This window comes from Scomber japonicus, chromosome 6, assembly GCF_027409825.1.
Source record: "Scomber japonicus isolate fScoJap1 chromosome 6, fScoJap1.pri, whole genome shotgun sequence".
Lineage (NCBI taxonomy): Eukaryota > Metazoa > Chordata > Actinopteri > Scombriformes > Scombridae > Scomber > Scomber japonicus.
This window is the reverse complement of record NC_070583.1, coordinates 24,178,830-24,196,931: the sequence shown is the minus strand read 5'-3', so window position 1 is coordinate 24,196,931 and position 18,102 is coordinate 24,178,830. Positions and strand designations below refer to the sequence as shown.

The following is an 18,102-nucleotide window of genomic DNA, read 5'->3' as shown; positions in this document are numbered from 1 at the left end:
ATATGTGCTGATTATCATCATGCAGTCAGTGTCTCTTGGGATGATTTCTTGTAGAGCGAGCTCTACCTCTCCACACGTTTCACTGTTTGTTTTAAAAAAAAAAAAAAAAAAACCTACTGCAAATTCAGTCATGAGTAATTTTAATTTTCTAACAAACACCTTCATAATTTAAATGGTCAAACAGTGTGTAAAAAATGCGAAGAGCCTCGACATGGCTTTTAAGTGTAGTTTTTTATCATTAACTATATATAGATGTCTTATAAAATCTCAATCAGAATTTTCTAGGAGAAAATTGAAGAAAACATGGAGAAGTTGTTGTTTTTGTTTTTTGTTTTTTACAAAACATGAAAAGAAAATTCTGACATTGAATCACTATGAGCAGGTTATTGTCAGTCGTAGTGTAGCTGTAATGTACAAACTGTCATTGGTATGTTATTCCCGTATGTGAGCCTAACACAGGCCTTATAGAGTTAAACATGTTGTATTTTTGTATTACAGTAATTTGCTATCTGTTTACATTTGGTATTATTTGAGAAACATCTTAATGTGTGTGTTTTATAAGTCTCTGATTTGATTAAGATCCCTCCCTTGTGCCTCTTTTATAAGTAGAGCATTGATGTGCTTGAGTACATGGGTCTGTGCTATTGGTAGTTGTTTCTGGGTGTTTGTTTATTGTTACTTAGTTAAAGATAGACTGCCATGTAGATCCACTTGTCTGAACATTGCAACTGGAAGCAACATACTGTGATAGTGGCTGATACTCTGATGCAAGTTCCAAGCAATTTTGATGTAAAAGTACACGCTTGCCTCAAATTGTTCCCTTCAAAGTGACAATGGACTGAGATCTTTGGATGAAAACAGTGTGTATAACTAATCTTGGCGTCTGCGGGCATTACCGATGCCCTCTTAAGTAGCCAACAACACTCAGTGCCATGAGGACGCACATTCACTGTATCTATTCTACATGAACATGCACTATAAATGGATTTCCTCGGTGGACCAAAAGAAATAGAGCACTTTTGTTTGAAAAGGGTTTTTTCTTTGATCTCTCTATGTTGTGATAATGCAGATGTCCTTTTATTTGATGTGTCCTAGAAGGATGTGATTAGCATTGTTTAGATTATGTCAATGTCTGTCTACCTCAGGGCCAGATCAAAGCTCGACCTGGTATCCAATCAGGGTTGTTCTTCTTGCCATGTGTGCAGTAAAAAATCCCTCTTCATTACAGCTTTGTAACACAGTGTGTGAAAGTGTTTTCTCAGTGTGGATTCAGGCACAACTCTGTATGCGTCAGTGTTCGGTGGCATGGTTAAAAAAAAAAAGAAAAAAAGAATAAAACAATTTACTATTTTATGCATTCTGTCTCATTTGCCGACTGTTTCTGGTGTCTGTATTTAATCATGAACTCACTTTTAGGACAAGAACTTTTTCATCAACACTGGTTTTGTGATATCAGACAATCAGAGATCTCTGACTACTGAAGTCTGAGGATTTTCTAAATGCACAGCAGTCGCTTGAACGGCAGCTATACCCCTTACATTTTGTCAAGGACATGCCTACTGATTATATAAAAGTGCAATGATTTCAATTGTTCATTCATTACTTTTAGGTTATTTTAAGTTCAATCATTTATACAACTTTTAGCTTTCTATTTTAACCATTGTGTTATTTTATTTTTACACAGACTTTTAGGTTAATAGACTTTCTATTATTCTAAATATTTATCTGTGTACTCTGGCTATTTAAACTCATTACTCACTTGGTAACTAGTTTTCACACACACTCAACCACAACATGTGTTCAGATGTTACAGCTGACTTAATATGTAGATTTTTTTTGTTAATTGTAATTTCTGTTCATTTGGATTAGTTCAGTTACTTTACAGTCTTTCCATGTACCCTTTAGACTGCAGAAATACCCCCCCCCCACCTCCACCCCTTTCCAATGGTAGCTGTATGGTCTAACTCCTAATTCAATCTCAACATTTCTCTTTTACAGCGCAGAGACATTGCTGCTGATCCCTCTTACCGGTTTATTGGCTCCTGCCACAAACCTTCACAGTCTTAAGCTGTTTATAGAGTTTATGTGTCATCTGGGCTACTTGCAAACAGCTGGAATGACTCCAGGCACTGCAATGACCTCTGATGGCTCTCTGCCAGGGCCACAGCTGGCCAGATGTGGAAGGAGCTAAGGATCAGTCTATCAGGTCTGCCAATGCTCCCCGCACACAGTGAAAGTGAGACTGCTGAAACGCAGTCAGACCTCTTAATTATGAGTCCTGGCAACATTTACTGTACATATTTGTGATATTGGCTTTTTATGTTTACCTAATGCCTTTGGGATTGAACAGGTTATTGTTCCACTGCAACACATTCCTTCACTTTCCATTTCTATCATTCCCATAAAGTCGCCTCTGAGCACATCGAGTGTTTTATTGTGTAATCTATTTTCTAGCTATATGACTTCAATCCCATCAGTTAAACTCCAGCCTGCAGTGTTTACAGTTTCTCTCTGCAATGATCACACTCTCTTGTTTCCTAGCACTCTGTGTTTTTTCAGCTCACTCAATTTCGCCACAGGGATAATTTAAGATTCATTATAGCTGCAGTTTATGACTACATTCAATTTTTCTCTGCTAAACTCATTTCCCACCGAACAACAGCCTTAACATTGTGAGTATATGTGTAAATGCTATTGAGATAATATAAGAGAACTCTTGCTGATGCTTAAAATGAGATTCAGTAAATTAATCAGGTCACCTGAATGCTCTTGAACACTTTACTGTTTATACAGCGGTGAAACATAAGGCAGTGTTTCCCAACTTGGGGATTGGCGCCAAGTCAATCTAAGGGGTCGCAAGGTGATTAACAAGGGCAAAAAACAAAAACAGATTTGTGCTGCATAAAACTATGTGTTTTTAAATGTTTCTTTTTAGTTTTAGCTCTTTAGAGATTGACAAGGTAAAATCACTCACAGATCACACTAAATACACTTTAACAAGAAGGCAACCCAAAACTGCTGGGAACCATTATATATTCCTTATTGTCATAAGGAATATAGAAGAATACAGCAGGTGCAGGATGAGGCCACAAAAGTCAAACTCCTGAACTTCTTGGCAGTGTAAACACAGAAGTCATGATTTATCTCAATCAGCTTCAAAAAAACGTGGACCATTACCGAGTTTGGGTGATAGAAAATGAGATGTGAGTAAAAACACGAGATAGATATGACTGCACATAAAGTTTTACACCACAAGGACTCTGGAGTGCTTCTTCACTGATAAGAGAGCGGGCAAACAGAAAAGGAAGCAGATGAATCCGTGAATTAAACTTGCAATGATAGAAGAGAAAACCCTTTTTAATTACTTCTTCAGGAGCTGTTGTGTATTTGTGAAATCAAGAATCAATTTCATTTTATAAAACATTAATGTCAAATTCATTCACAACATCTATTTTTCCATCGTTTTAAATAACTGTATAAGTGACAGGTTTATTCATTCATTCAATGCTAATTAATATTAATTGGATGATCCACATTTAATTCCTGTTTACAGTTTTTTTATGCTTATCAGTCAGTTAATTAATTGCTTGATAACTCTTTCCAAAGCTCTCTGGTTCCTCCATTACCTCAGAGCTTTACAGTAGATCCAATATCAGATGTTGTTCACCACTGAATTCATAGCCAGAGCAGATGGGGGTTGAGTGCCTTGCTCAAGGGTATTTAGAGAATCAACAGCAGTTGTTTAAAAAAAAGAAAAGTGTGGTAAAAGCTTTTAGATGTTTTCATTTGATTTGTCAGTCTAGTATGACGCGTTCTCCTACTTTCATTTCCTTATGAATTATTTTAGCATTGTAGCAAATATGTGATCTCTGAGTACTCTGAGAACTCTGACAAAACAGACGATCACCTCTGTCACCCCTCCACCCCGCCTTCAGTCCAAGGCCACGCTCAGTGGAGGAGCAGATTGAGTGGGAGCCAGTGTATGTAATCTCCTCTGTTTAATTAGAGTGTGCGTGGTGGGCAGCTAAAGCAAACCACATTACCCACCATCTGGTGGGGAGCAGCTCTGCTCTTACCCACCCTCGCTATCATTAGCCTGTACAAGACAAGACACAAACACATACATGACAGGTATTTATTCATCCTGCCACTTTCAATACAGGCACAACTGTATACCGGTTAGTGGCTGTGATGAGGGGCATACTCATGTTCAGACCTGTCTCAAATATAGTGTCTCGTAATTACTGAAAGCAGCACACTGACATGTTCTAATTAAAGTAGCTGTCCACGATTTATAACAACTCTGTAAAAGCCACAGGTGCTTTTCTGTGACCTTTCACGTTTTTTCATCCACTCTGGCCTCCAATAATAACTACAACTTGTTCAATATGATAAAGGAGGTAAATGTCTATATGTCAAGTAGCAAGTAAGCATAATATTTTATACTTCAAACGTGTGTGAATGTGGTATTGTTAATATTTACAGAAAATTAATCCAGATTATATTTAGACTTCACTGCAAGGTTATTCTCACCAAATCCGAAAATGAAAGTCTTCAAATCGGCCACCAGAGGGCAGTATCTGACCACAGCTGACATCAAGCCCAGACTGCAGGCATGGCTCAGGCACAGGGGATTTACTGCTCCACAGAAGGCAGAGCTCAACTGGCAGCCAGCAGATCAGTACAGTCATTGGAGCACAGATGAGAGGAGGCATGGTGTGTATGAGAGAGTGTGTGTTGTGATAGAGGGGGCATAGATCAGTGGGTTCTGCCCTCACCCTCTGCTGCATCATGACCTGGACAGCTTTCAATGTGCTTTGCTTCTTCAAAACATGACTGTGTTATGACACTGCACACAAGCAGGGCCAACAGCCTCTGCCATGCTCTGGCAAAGTTAAAAAGGTCCAATCAGTCATTGTTTTTAACTCATAGTGAAGAAATCAAAATGAGCATTTTACCGTCAGTTATGCAGCTGGAGTTTTGGACATGGGGGGGTTTTAATATCTTAAACGTGTGTGGTGGAGTTATTGATCCTAACTTTGAAAGCCTCTGGAGTGGTGCCAGAGGCCTTAAATGTCACCATTAACCAGGCTGTACAGTATCTGTGGCTGTTTATACGCTGCATGCTGTCCAAATCACCATCATAAACACCACCTGGAATGACACCCCTCAAACTCAAAACAGGTACAGCATTCCTTTCAGAGTTCAACCAGAAAGTTTGATCATATGTGGCAAAGTTTTCTGTCCCATTTTCCAAATTAAATTGGTCAAATTAATGTAATTAGTGTGCACAGCAGGACTTCCTTCTTTACTCTCATTTGATATCACATATTTCTGTATGGGCTAGTGTCACTTAAATCTGTAATATTTCCATTTTGCACATTTATGTTCTGAAAATCCAACAGAAATATTTGAATGAAAAATAAACATTTTGTATTTCATTGCTTTGTTTACAAATATAACTGCATCAGGAAATATTTATAACTTCAATTCATTTCTTGTAAATGGTCTATATTATCAAAACACCTGTCAATAAACTGGTAATTATAACTTCCAACTTTTTTTTTACATTTTGATGTTGGGGTGAGCTTTTTATTTACATTATAGTGATTTCTTTCCTCTGGACGTACTTCTGCAGTTGCCAAATAACATACACATACTATACATTAACAAATTGGTGTGGGGCTGTGTTACTATAATATATTTATAGTTGCACCAATCAATACACTACCAGCAACCAACCTCCATCAACCTGAGATGTAACATGGCAGGCTGTGATGTAGAGTGCAAGAAAACTAGTTAGCAAGCAGGCAGCAAAGTGGGAAAAGATGGAAAAAAGTAATGAATAAATGGTTGAAATGTCCTTCTTCTGCCACTCAAACCAGATCAGACCTATTCATGAAAAGCCTAAACATTAAAAATGGTGTGTAGTAGACGCGCACATCCCAGAACAAAACTTAAACTAGGTTCCAGGACCAAAAGAAACAAAAGTACAAAAGGATCAAAAGTATAAAAGAAAGAAGAAAGTCTGCCTTCTGTATCTCCCTTTTCAAATGCAGGTTTAATGGAATAACCAGCTAAGCTACAGCTACATGCTCCTCCTCTTCAGACAAAGCCTAAACATTGTTAGTTCCAGGACTCAGAGTTTCTAGTTTTATGGGGGTTCATCAGATGAAAAACATTGAGAACCACTATGGTGCACTCCACTCTGCTCTGTCTGCATCTGTGGGCAGTCCAGCCTTTAATGGCCATCTCTGCTGGAGAACTGCGGCCAACAGCATCACTGGCAAAACTCTCATATCCCACACATCAGTGAGGCCGTTTTAAATGCCTTGGTGGGCTGGACTTTGGCAAAAAAAACTATCAAGGCAAAACCGCCAAGCGCTAAAAGAAGCTTCCCTCTTCACTGTTGTTAGAACCTACAGTGGGATTTATGTGTGGGGACCAAGTGACCACATCTGATGTTTGGACACTGAAAGAGGCACACATAGTAATGGCTGAGATAAGAGTGGAGCTGATGATCAAATCTCTCTACACCAAACGGGGAGAGTGCTTCCCCCTCAGAGCAGAGAGACATAGATGCAGCTCCAAACTGGGCAGCAGCCAGTCTCCTCACAGTGAAGCCTCAGACTGTGGTACATGAATAAATCAATGAATGTAGCTCACACTGGGGAGTCTGTGATCCCCCCCGACCCCCTCCCAGACACACACCCCATGCAAGGTGACAGACTGCTATTGTTGTGGTCACGTTGGGGGGGATTTACTGATGAGATTAAAATTTTTGATCAAAAGATGAACATAAGGCAAGTGTGGTCATTTATTGATTAATGAGCAAAAGCCCCAAATTACATTCTCAAATGTCTGTTGATTCTCTGTCTGATCAACAGTACAAAACCCAAATATATTGACTTTATAATGACATAAAACAGAGAAAAGAAACAAATCCCCACATTTGAGCTGGAAACAGAGAACATCTATCATTTTTGCCTGAAAAATGTTGTACGCTTGCTTGATTATCAAAGTGTAGTTGGTTCATTTTCTGTTTCGATGCCAAATACGATAAAACACATTTAAAAAGCACCACAACATAGACTGCATTATTCCAAAATTAAACTTAATAGAATACTTGAATATTTCACTCTCACACTTATTCTGGTACTGCCCAGTACTGGACAACTTTTGGAGTGACATATTTAATTGGTTCTCTAAGCAATATAAAATAAACATTCAACCAGACTGTAGCCTGGTTATCTTTGGCTCCTCTGAAGGGACATCGACCATCCCTTCCCACTGTAAGCAGACTCTCAAAACAGGCATGGTAGCGGCCAAGAAATTGATTTTACTCAACTGGAAGTCTCCATCATCCCCTTGCTTTAAGAGGTGGCTCAACGAAATGGTTTGTGTTTCTAGGATGGAACATGTGCCTTAACAGAGAGAATGCACCAAACTATTATGAGAAAGCATGGAAGTCATTTTTGGCTTTACTTGATGAGACCTAAATGACCAACTTAGTATGATATCTTTTGTATTTTTTCTGTACTGAGGTTTTGATCCTCCTCTCTGGGTTTTTTTTTGTTTGTTTTTAGTTTTGTTTTGTTTTGTTTGTTTTATTCATACTCCTGACGGTATCGTGAGAGGAAGAACTGGACTACTTTGGTTTGTATATATCCTCATATAGCCTCTGTCTTTCTTTTATTACTTCAATAACTTGATGTAACAATGTCAGGTGCTGTATACCCATCTTGTATGTAGGTTTTTTCTATTTTTTGTAAAAAAAAAAAAAAACAGTTAAAAAAGTTAAAATTATTATTTTTTTCAATCAATCAATACCCCTCTAAATACTTAACCTTCATGAAGGTTCGATTTATAATCTGTTGAATTAGACTGCATTCATTAAAACCACTGTAGGTGTACCTGATAAACTGGCAACTGGTTGTAAAATGCCTCCTATTCATAAGCACTTCCTTTCAACTGAGGACCAGATAAAGCAGCGATGGTATTAAAAATCATGAAACACCATGTTGCTTTTGTTCATTTTGTCAAAAAAAAGGAAACAAAACAAAGAAAACAAGAGAAAATTGTTGTGAAACTGACTTGGTTCATTGTTCATATGATAACTTATTCCACGAAAACAAATATGCATCATAGACACGTGAGAAATAAATAATCAGATACTGTAAAATCCTTCTCCTCATCTACAAAGCCTTTAATGGCGAGTCACCATCATATCTTAAAGAACTCATAGTACCCTATTATCCCACTACAACACTGTGCTCCCTGTATGCAGGCTACAGTCTGTAAAAGTAGAACGGGAAGCAGAGCCTTCAGCTATCAGGCTCCTCTCCTATGAGACCTTCTTCTAGTTTGGGTCTGGAGGGCAGGTAAACGTAGAGAGGGGGCTCTACGTTTAAGAGCAGGCTTAAAACTTTCCTTTTTGATAAAGTTTATGGTTGGGCCGACCCAGCCTTAGACTAGCTCCTAGTTATGCTGCAAGGCCTAGACTGCCGGGGGGACTTCCCAGGAGGCACTGAGCTCCCCTTTCCTCCTTTCCATCTCCATCTGTACGCATTAATGGAACATGAATGCATGTTACTGACTCAGCATCTCCTCTCTCTTGTAGTTTTGTGCTTTCTCGTCTCTCTCCTCTCTCCTCCTGGTGCTTTCTGCAGATATTTCTGCCTCTAAAGCTGTAGTATCTGGATCTGTGATTGCTAACCACCTACTGCCCTTGTCTTATTATTATTATTATTAATATTATTATTATTTATTATAACTACAACTACAACTATCCATCTCTAAGTAGAACTTTCAATATGTCACAAAGTGCTTGCTCTGTAAATACTATTGTAAAAAGTGCAGTCTAGACCTGCTCTTTATGGAAAGTGCCATAATATTAACTTATATTATGATTTGGCGCTCTATAAATGAAATTGACTTGACTTGACTTTGCCCCTGCAGCACAACAATTCAGAACAAAGCTAATATTATCAAACATTATTAACCTCAGAACTCCGGTGATATGAATTTCGGCTGTTTCCCCATCGCATGCAAATTACACCACTGCTGTAATGCTCATTCCTCTGTGTTTGATTTCCAAATAATTCCATATGACACCTGTTAGATGAGCCAAATAGATCTCGGGCCATTTCTTGGATTTGGCTTTGGCGGTCAGATGAGGAGGAATTTTTCTTCCTGGCAGTTGTTCCCTTCACCTGGACTCCTAATTAATCCCACACCACACATATGGGAGATACTTAAATAAGAATCAAATTAGTTATTCTTTTTCAATAAAATCTCAATGTTTCTTCTGGGAAGTGAAGTGACGACAGGCTTTGATCTCTGAGTTCAAGCTTTTTCCCACCGTTTTCAAATCCCACTCTTCATTGTCTGAGTTGTCAATTATTCTCACTATTTTTAGAGTAACTCATTCATTTCTGAACTACTCAGGTCAACTATGCTGCTGTACTTACTGCGGGGGGGAATAAAGATATTTGAAATACAGAAATAATGTTTTGACAGAAACAGTGTGTGTGCTGGCTGAAAAAAGTGAAGAGAGAAGAGAAAGTCTCATCTGTCAGCGGGCAGATAGAGCAGACTTCATTTTGTTCTTGAGTGTTGAGAGACGATAGCTTTGGATTCCAAATGACAGGCATTGACATGATATGAGACTTTTCAACAATTTGCAATAATGACCTTTTCTCAGCACCTACAAACTGTCAGGTAATAACAAGTCTTGGGTGAAAACAGACAATCTTTTGGCACGGGTAAAAAGTGTTACCTAGCAACACCCGGTGTCCTCTCAATAGTCAGCTTGGAGGTATCTCTGGAGATGCTCCCCCCCTACAAAGACCTGGTTCAGCTTGCTTCCACAGGCCCCATGACCCCCCTGGACAAACAACAGCCTCATTCTCTGCACCGCTGCTGACCTCATTGTCTCTTTGTGAAGGGAAAATCCAGAGTTGCATTCTGTTAAATGGTGCACCAACTGTGAGCGGGACAGACCTCTCTACCTCAGGCACAGGCCTACAGATGAGCCCGGACACCGCTGCCTTTTCCTCAGGACAGCACACTAGGAAAACATGGTAAGAGAGGAGACCACTAAATATTCTCTACACCTTGCTCCATCTGTCTGCTGTATGCACCTCTTAGAAAAATACTTCTCTCACATTGTCACCTTCACTTGCACCCTCACAATTTACAGAAACAGATGCTGTCTACACATGTAGTGCTGACAGTAAACTTGTATCACACTAGTTTCCCTTCATGTATAATATTTTTATACTCCATGTGCACTTTTATGATATAATTCTGTACAGCTGTACTACATTTCTACATTGCTTTTGCATTAATGCTAATTTCAGTTGCTAAAATGACATGTTTAGCTACACTCAAGTGCTACAATAATACAAGAGAGCAGATGGTATGGCTTTTATTTAGATGGATTTTGTACTGTAATTGTATTATACCAAGTCTGCATCTTCTGTCTATAGAGAGGTTTATTATAATTAACATAATGCTCTCAATATGTTGCTTATGGAAACAGCTGCTCCTTGAGATAGTTGGCCTAACAAACACACTTTCAGTCCAGAATGATACAACATTTCTGAGAAGTGGTAACAGGTAACACATCGAACAATATGCAACACATACATGCTGAGGTTTCAGCTCGCTAATTGTGCCTCACTCACATTGGAGATGTGAGACATACACCTGTATACACCTACAGCTCTGACTCCATACATCTGGACTGATCAGTGACAGCTAATATCCAGTATTACAGTGCTTCTAATTAAATCCAACAGAGCCTGACAAGCGCTCTGTTGTTGAGAAGCAGATGCTCAGCAGGTAGCTTTTATCCCAAGTAAGCAAACCTGCCAAAACTTCATCAGTAAGAACAAGGAGTGAATGAGTTCTGATGTGCCCGTTGTAATTCTTACAGAGTCTTGATGGAGACACTTTATCAGTGATTGAGAACCCGGCGGCTGTCAGTCAATCTTTTCACTCAGAGAAAACAGCAGGAGTTGAAGAGGCCAAGGGAGTGCAGAGCTGGTTAAAAGGGATTCATTCTACGACTCACAGTAAGCTTGAGTGATGATGAGTGGCATTAAACCTCTGACTACAACAACAATCTTGCTTTATTACTGTAAAAATGCTGCAGAAACATAATACCCCAACAATAAAGATGACATCCTCAAGACCCTTTACTTTAAGCGCCTCAATTTAGAATTTATAGGCAGTATTTAAACATTTACTAAATGGTTTATTACACTATTATGGAGTTGTAAGCAGACAATGAATGACAATATAGCGAAACACAGGCGTAATATTATAAAATATGTCTTCATAGGAGATTTTAAATGACTATATTCTATTAATAAACACTTAACATGTGCTTATATATGCTTAAAATCACATTGTGTTATTTAAAACACATATTAAATGTTTATATACTGCTTATAGACACTAAATATGGGAGATTAGTAGAACCAGTGTTACCAATCAAACCATCTGCAGCGATAAGAAGTACAGCAACACTGTTTCAACTGTTAAAAGTACTGTGCATGTGTAGGATATAGCTTATTACTTTCTCCAATTTTCTCAGTGCTGTGTGTCAATGTACTATATATGTAAGTTGGCATTTAATAATTCTACTGAGCTCATAGCTGAGATCAGACAACATTAATTCCAGTTTTCGTCATTGATTTAGCTCACAGGTTGGTGAGGCTCCTGGCAGCATTGTGTGCGGTTGGACTCCTGGGAGGCTTAGCTGTAGGTGTCTGGTTTCTAGGTGAGTCATTGTGTCTGAGAAAGAATGACTAAATGAGCTTAACAGTGATCACCAACTGGAAACCGATGTGCAAAGTTACAACTAGTATGACTAACTGTGCATTTTCAGGTCAGTTCTGCTCTACACAGAGGAGTCTGATTGATATTGACAGTTGAGGCTGATTGAGAGTTTAAAAACTATATTTGCAGATGAAAGGCACATTAATGAATTCTTGATTATCTCAATTAGTTTGTTAAGTCTGAAGAGGACTATTTTACAGTTAAAAAAAACATATCAGTGATCTGACTGATACGGTTTCTAAATGATCTCAAACTTAACTTCATTAATCAACATTAATGTAATTTGTGGTAATGCAATTTCTGGTGATACAGATATATCTGCAATAAGCCAATATCTGCTAACATATTGGTATTTAAGTATTGAAATTAGTTTAAATATTTAATGTTACATTATACCCATTTGTACTTCAGTGAAATCTTTATTGGGTGCAAAATAATTCATAACTTTTCATTCAACATTATCAAAGCTTTGTGGATGTGCCTTCAAAAATGAAAATCCACATTATTTTGATTGATAACTGCTCATCAAAATATTTTTAAGGACCACGTCAAAACGGATACTTCATAGAGGCAGCACTGCACACTAAAGGTTGGGATATCTTGTCCGTTGCTGTATTGATGCTGCATTGATTTTGAGCATTCTTGATTTCATTTCATATGTCCCCAAATTTCACTGACGTACACTAATAAATTGCTGCAGTACCCTCAGAGGAAATGGGCAAAAAACAAATACATAAATCATGTTGAGCTTTTCTTTTTTTCCCTAAACAACAGCACTGCCAGCTATGAAAATATTTCATTACGTTCCTCTTCTGCATCATAATATTTTATTGCTCTACCAGACAGCGTTTGCCTGTTCTGTGTACTAATTCTGGAAATATTTAGTAACCGTGAACGTGTTTTTGCTGCTGATTGACCACCTCATTAACTACAGTTTGTCTTCACCACATTTAGTCAAACTGCTACTGAGGCCTTCCTCCTCTCAGAGTCCAGTGGGACTTGGAGATGCTAAGGAGACGTCCTTCTGCAATGTGACAGAGGAGATTTCTATCTCTGACCCCAGGAAAGGTCTGTGTTGCCTCTTGTCTTTAATGTTTATTGGAGGCAGGCTTTATTTCATTGTTTCATGAATTAACAAGCAGAGCAGGATTGTGTGGTTGCTCATTGTTATGCAATTCATCACACTGGGTCATAGTTCACCTGTGAAGTGATTTTGAGTTCACCAGTCGCAAAATTATCATTCGACAGCTGCTTCCTGTTGCCTTTTGCTCACTCTTGAGAGATACCCATTGAGTGACATGAAAACATCACAAATAATGATCTGTTTGTACAGACTACATTAGCATAGATACTCGTCGTTTTTCCTAATCATTTCCCACTCTTAGAAAAGGCTCATTCATTACTGTTGACTGAGAGCTTGTCTCTGGAGGGATTTTCAATCAATCAGGTTCAGTGTTTTACAGAATCAGCCCGGAGAACTCCCTCCTGGAGATCCAGCTGGGGAAGCTCCCCACCTGGCTGCCGGTGTGCTACGAGAGGTGGAACTCTTCACTGGGAACACTGGTCTGCAGACAGCTGGGATATCTGAGGTGGGTCTGCACTCCTTACAGGATCACACATCACCACCTCCCTGTTGCTCTAGCCTCTAACATAGATTGAAACTCACGGGCCCACTCACTGACTTACAGTATAATCTTAGCCTGCTCTGACAAGGTTGAATGCTTGGCTTATTTACAATCTGCTAATACCTCATTTACAATCTTGCTTCACACCTTATGAGTCTGAATTATCTTAAAAGTCACTCCCACCCATTCTGCATATTTGTCTCCTTACAGACTGACTGAGCATAAAGGAGTGAATCTAACTGATATTGGGCCAAACTATACTGATGGCTTCATACAAATTACCTCCGAACAAAAGAGCAATCTGGAAAATATGTGGCAGTTCAGGTAAAGCAATTTGTCTGAGGACATCGTATTCATAATGATGGAGAGGAAACTGTGGCTACTAACACATTAATTATGCATCATTAGTTACCCGATTTATTTTCATTTAGGGGGAGCTGCATCACAGGGAAGGTTATCGCTTTGCAATGTTTTGGTGAGCAAATTAAACTTCACTTTATGTTTGACCTTGCACCTAACACCAAATCCTGTAGTCTCTAGATTATTCTTGAGAAAAAGCTTGTTTTCAATAGCAGAGAGTGAATGACAGCACTTCCCGCTGCACTTTATGACCAGTTCAATTCCTTTTTGATGAATGGATCTCTGTGTAGAGTGTGGGACAAGAGCGAAGCTGCCCAGGATAATCGGGGGAGTGGAGGCCACGCTGGGCAGGTGGCCATGGCAGGTCAGCCTCTACTACAGCAACCGCCACACCTGTGGAGGCTCCATCATCACCAGTCAATGGGTCGTCACAGCTGCCCATTGTGTGCACAAGTAAGACTGCTGACCTTCTCAGCACTAAAGGTCAGAGGTTACAGACTTCACATAGGAGAATAATCAGTCATTAACAGCTGCACCACACAGGACAGATGACAATTCTCTGTGATCCTTTCCCCTCTTTCTTTTCTTCAAATGTCAGCTACAGGCTACCTCAGGTATCTAGCTGGGTGGTCTACGCTGGCATTGTGACACGCAGCTCTGCTAAAATGGCTCAACACACGGGATACGCTGTGGAGAAGATCATTTACAACAAGAAGTACAACCACAGGAGCCACGACAGCGACATAGCCCTGATGAAACTGCGGACTCCGCTGAATTTCTCGGGTCAGTTTGAAAGCCTCTTTGAAAACTCTGCAAACAAAGCACTCTAAAACAGAGAAATCCCAAATGTACAGTATGACTTCAATTTAGCACTTTACTTTCTTGTACTGACACTTATGAGCAAACAAGCCCCAAATAGAGCACCACAAGAGTATTATCCTCCTCCTTTTATATGTATAAAAATATGTTTTATAAGTATGAACAATCATTCCTAGGACTGGGCAGCACCAATTATTTATAAATCCCTCACTATAATCTATAATATCTATAATAATATCCTTCACTACACTACTACAGTATCTGTGTGTAAAGTCATCCCTAAATGTTTAGTTTTTTAGTTTACTAAATTTAAGTGAGTTGTATCAATGTGGTAGGAATGCAAAAGCAATCTACTGTATGTAAACAAGAAATCACTAGAGCATCAAAAGCTGTATTTTCCCAAGATACAGTAACAGTTTTTGGGGCCAAACAAGATCAAAATGAACTGCCAGGCCTTAGAAATATAGGAATAACCACGTTTTATACTTCTATATTGAGAAATGTGCGTGTTTCAGTATCAATACATAGTATTCTTGCAGTTACTTCACAACCTGATTATTAGTTAAATGTTTTTCAATTTGAGATATGTTGTGTTTTGTAAATGATAGTATAAAACCTTCCCAATTTTTGAAACATGATTTTGATCTACTGACCTGTCACATATGTCAACCGTATTCCACCCGACCTCTTACAATATTCAAATCAGCCACAGTACACCTGGCAGCTGACAGGTCAGAAGTCATCTCTATGAGCTAGTTTGTGTCATGCACTGTTTTAATTAAGTCATCTGTAAATTGGCAAATACTTAGTTGGTAACAAGGCTAAATTTAAACTTGCTAACAGAAGCTGATTCCAGGTGTGTCGTGAGTACAAATTTCTGCTGCAACAATGAACAATAATATGAAATCGACACTTTCTATCACACATATGCAAACATGATGCTGCCGATGTTGCACCATAACATAAAATCCCATTCTGAAACCACAACATTGAACAGCACAAATTCTGTACACAGTATTCAAATGCATACTTGCAGTGTGTCAGTCAACTGTCAGTTAGTTGTGAATCTATCACAAGAACTGAAACAGAAAAAAATAACTTAGTACTGTATGTCTATGTCTTCCTTTTTCCACTTTAACTAGACACCATTCGGCCTGTGTGTTTGCCTCAGTACGACTATGATCTTCCAGGAGGTACACAATGCTGGATCTCTGGATGGGGATACACACAGCCTGATGGTGGTAAGACTCTACTCCACTCTAAAACAAATTAACATCTGCTTCCAGTCTCATTCACACATCATAACTGCGTGTACCAAGAGTATTTACTGAGTAGCCCTTACAGTACATGTGTGATTTCTATCTCAGTTCACTCACCTGACACGTTGAAAGAGGCACCGGTTCCCATAATAAGCACAAAGAAGTGTAACAGCTCCTGCATGTACAATGGAGAGATCACGCCGCGGATGCTTTGTGCAGGATACACAGAAGGAAAAGTGGATGCATGTCAGGTCAGATGCTTGTTTTGAACAGCACCTTGTATTGACGTTTTAAAGACTGATCCTACCTTCTGTGAGTTGTTTACTGTGAAACGTTGCCATAATAAATGCTGGGTCAGTGTGTCACCTTCATCATCTATATTTACCTCTCCAGGGGGACAGTGGGGGTCCTCTGGTTTGCCAGGATGACAACATATGGAGGCTAGTGGGGGTCGTCAGCTGGGGGACAGGCTGTGCTGAGCCCAACCATCCAGGGGTATACACCAAAGTGGCTGAATTCTTGGGCTGGATCTATGAAATGATTGAGGTACACACACATTTACTCAGATACTGTACTTAGGTACAGTTCTTTAAGTATTTACTGTTGATGCTACTTAATACTTCTACTGGACTAAATTTCAGAGGGAACTATTGTGCTTTTTAGCCCAATACATCTACCAAACAGCTAGCTTCTTGATAGCTTGCAGATCAAGATACATACTAAACATATGTTTACCTAATAAAATGTAATGCAATGTTATAAATGAACCAAACACTATATAAAGTATATAAAATGAGCTCCTCCTCAACCATCAACATATAATAATATATCTTATAATATAAAATAACACTCTGAGAGGGGCCATTTTGCAACCTAATGAATACTTAAAGTTTATATTTGACTGCAAATGCATTTCTACTATGCAAGTAAAATGTGCAATTCCTTTTTAGTATTTTAAAATTGAGATATTGCCTCTTCTACTTAACTCAAATATGACAATTTTTTTCAAAAATGTCAGAGAGCCTTAATCAATTTCATAGCCCACCATTATCATGATTTAAACAACAAGTTTTTAACAAGTAAGGAATTGGAAACCGAACAATGTAATATAATTGGACTTGTTCAAACTGATTGTTAATAATTTTGATTTCTCTTTGCAGAATTACTGACGGGGGATGAAGCACCACAAGCAGAGGATGCTACTTATTACATAAACTTAAAAATAACTTTTAAATACTAAAATAGTCAATATTTTTACTCTAATTGTCCGTTATATCATGTATACACAAAGGGAGGCTGGAGACATCAAAATGCATTTTTACGTTGTATTTTTCATGTACCTAATATAAATTATGGCTCTTATAACACTTTGTCCAGTGTCATTATAGAGTTGCAAAGTTTTCTCTTCTTTTTCTTCACTGACTTCACTGTAAAAACAATAGTAGCATATCTTTTTGCCCACAATGATGAAAATATTATTTTTTCAGTTTGCAGAAGTAAATAAAAACATACAAAATGAGCTAGGGGGAGTTACAAGTCCTATAAAGATTTTCCACAAAAACAACAGGTATTCATAGTTTGTATAACCTCTGGATTAAAACAAAATGCTCATGAATCAATGTATTGTTGGACCCCCAGGAAGTTAGGCTTTATACCTGTAATTTTGCTTTGAATATGAAATTTAGTCTTTCTTTAAGTAATATATAGCTACTAGGCCTAATCCAAGAGTTATCTTCTATTATTTCAAACAGATCAAGTTTCCTAAATCATAAAAAGTTTCATCAATACTGAGCTAACAGACTAATTCAATTTCCCCTCGGGGATAAATAAAGTAATTTTGAATTGAACTTTGAATAATAACTCTATGTTGATAAAGATACACATGCAGTTCTCCTCCTCACCGCTAGGAGGCGTATGTGTGGCGTTTCTGCTCACTTAGTTTCCATAGCAACTGACAACATTAGCAAAGCAGCGTTAGCTCTAACTTTAATTTAGCAGGAATTCACTAGTGATATTTTCAGTGGTATTGCTCTACAAACATTAATATTCTAGCGTCTCTTTAAACGGCAACACCGTTGACAGGCTCGTTCTCTAACTTCAACTCACAAACTTTATTATTTTGCTTGACATTTGGCGTTCTTGTCAGACATCTAAGTAGCCAAGATAGTGTTGGATTTAACAGTCACCTTAAG

At 38.5% G+C, this 18,102-nt stretch overlaps 1 protein-coding gene across 1 annotated transcript; it reads left to right on the top strand.

The window, feature by feature from the left end:
• Positions 1-4,544: 4,544 nt before the first annotated feature.
• Positions 4,545-17,079, top strand: tmprss5 (transmembrane serine protease 5). The gene is made up of 13 exons (XM_053320213.1): positions 4,545-4,730; positions 10,940-11,078; positions 11,708-11,788; positions 12,802-12,915; positions 13,301-13,436; positions 13,683-13,796; positions 13,904-13,947; positions 14,123-14,285; positions 14,431-14,615; positions 15,794-15,892; positions 16,019-16,161; positions 16,304-16,456; positions 17,071-17,079. The coding sequence occupies exons 1-13, from the start codon at positions 4,545-4,547 to the stop codon at positions 17,077-17,079; spliced, it is 1,566 nt and encodes a 521-aa protein (XP_053176188.1).
• Positions 17,080-18,102: the final 1,023 nt, after the last annotated feature.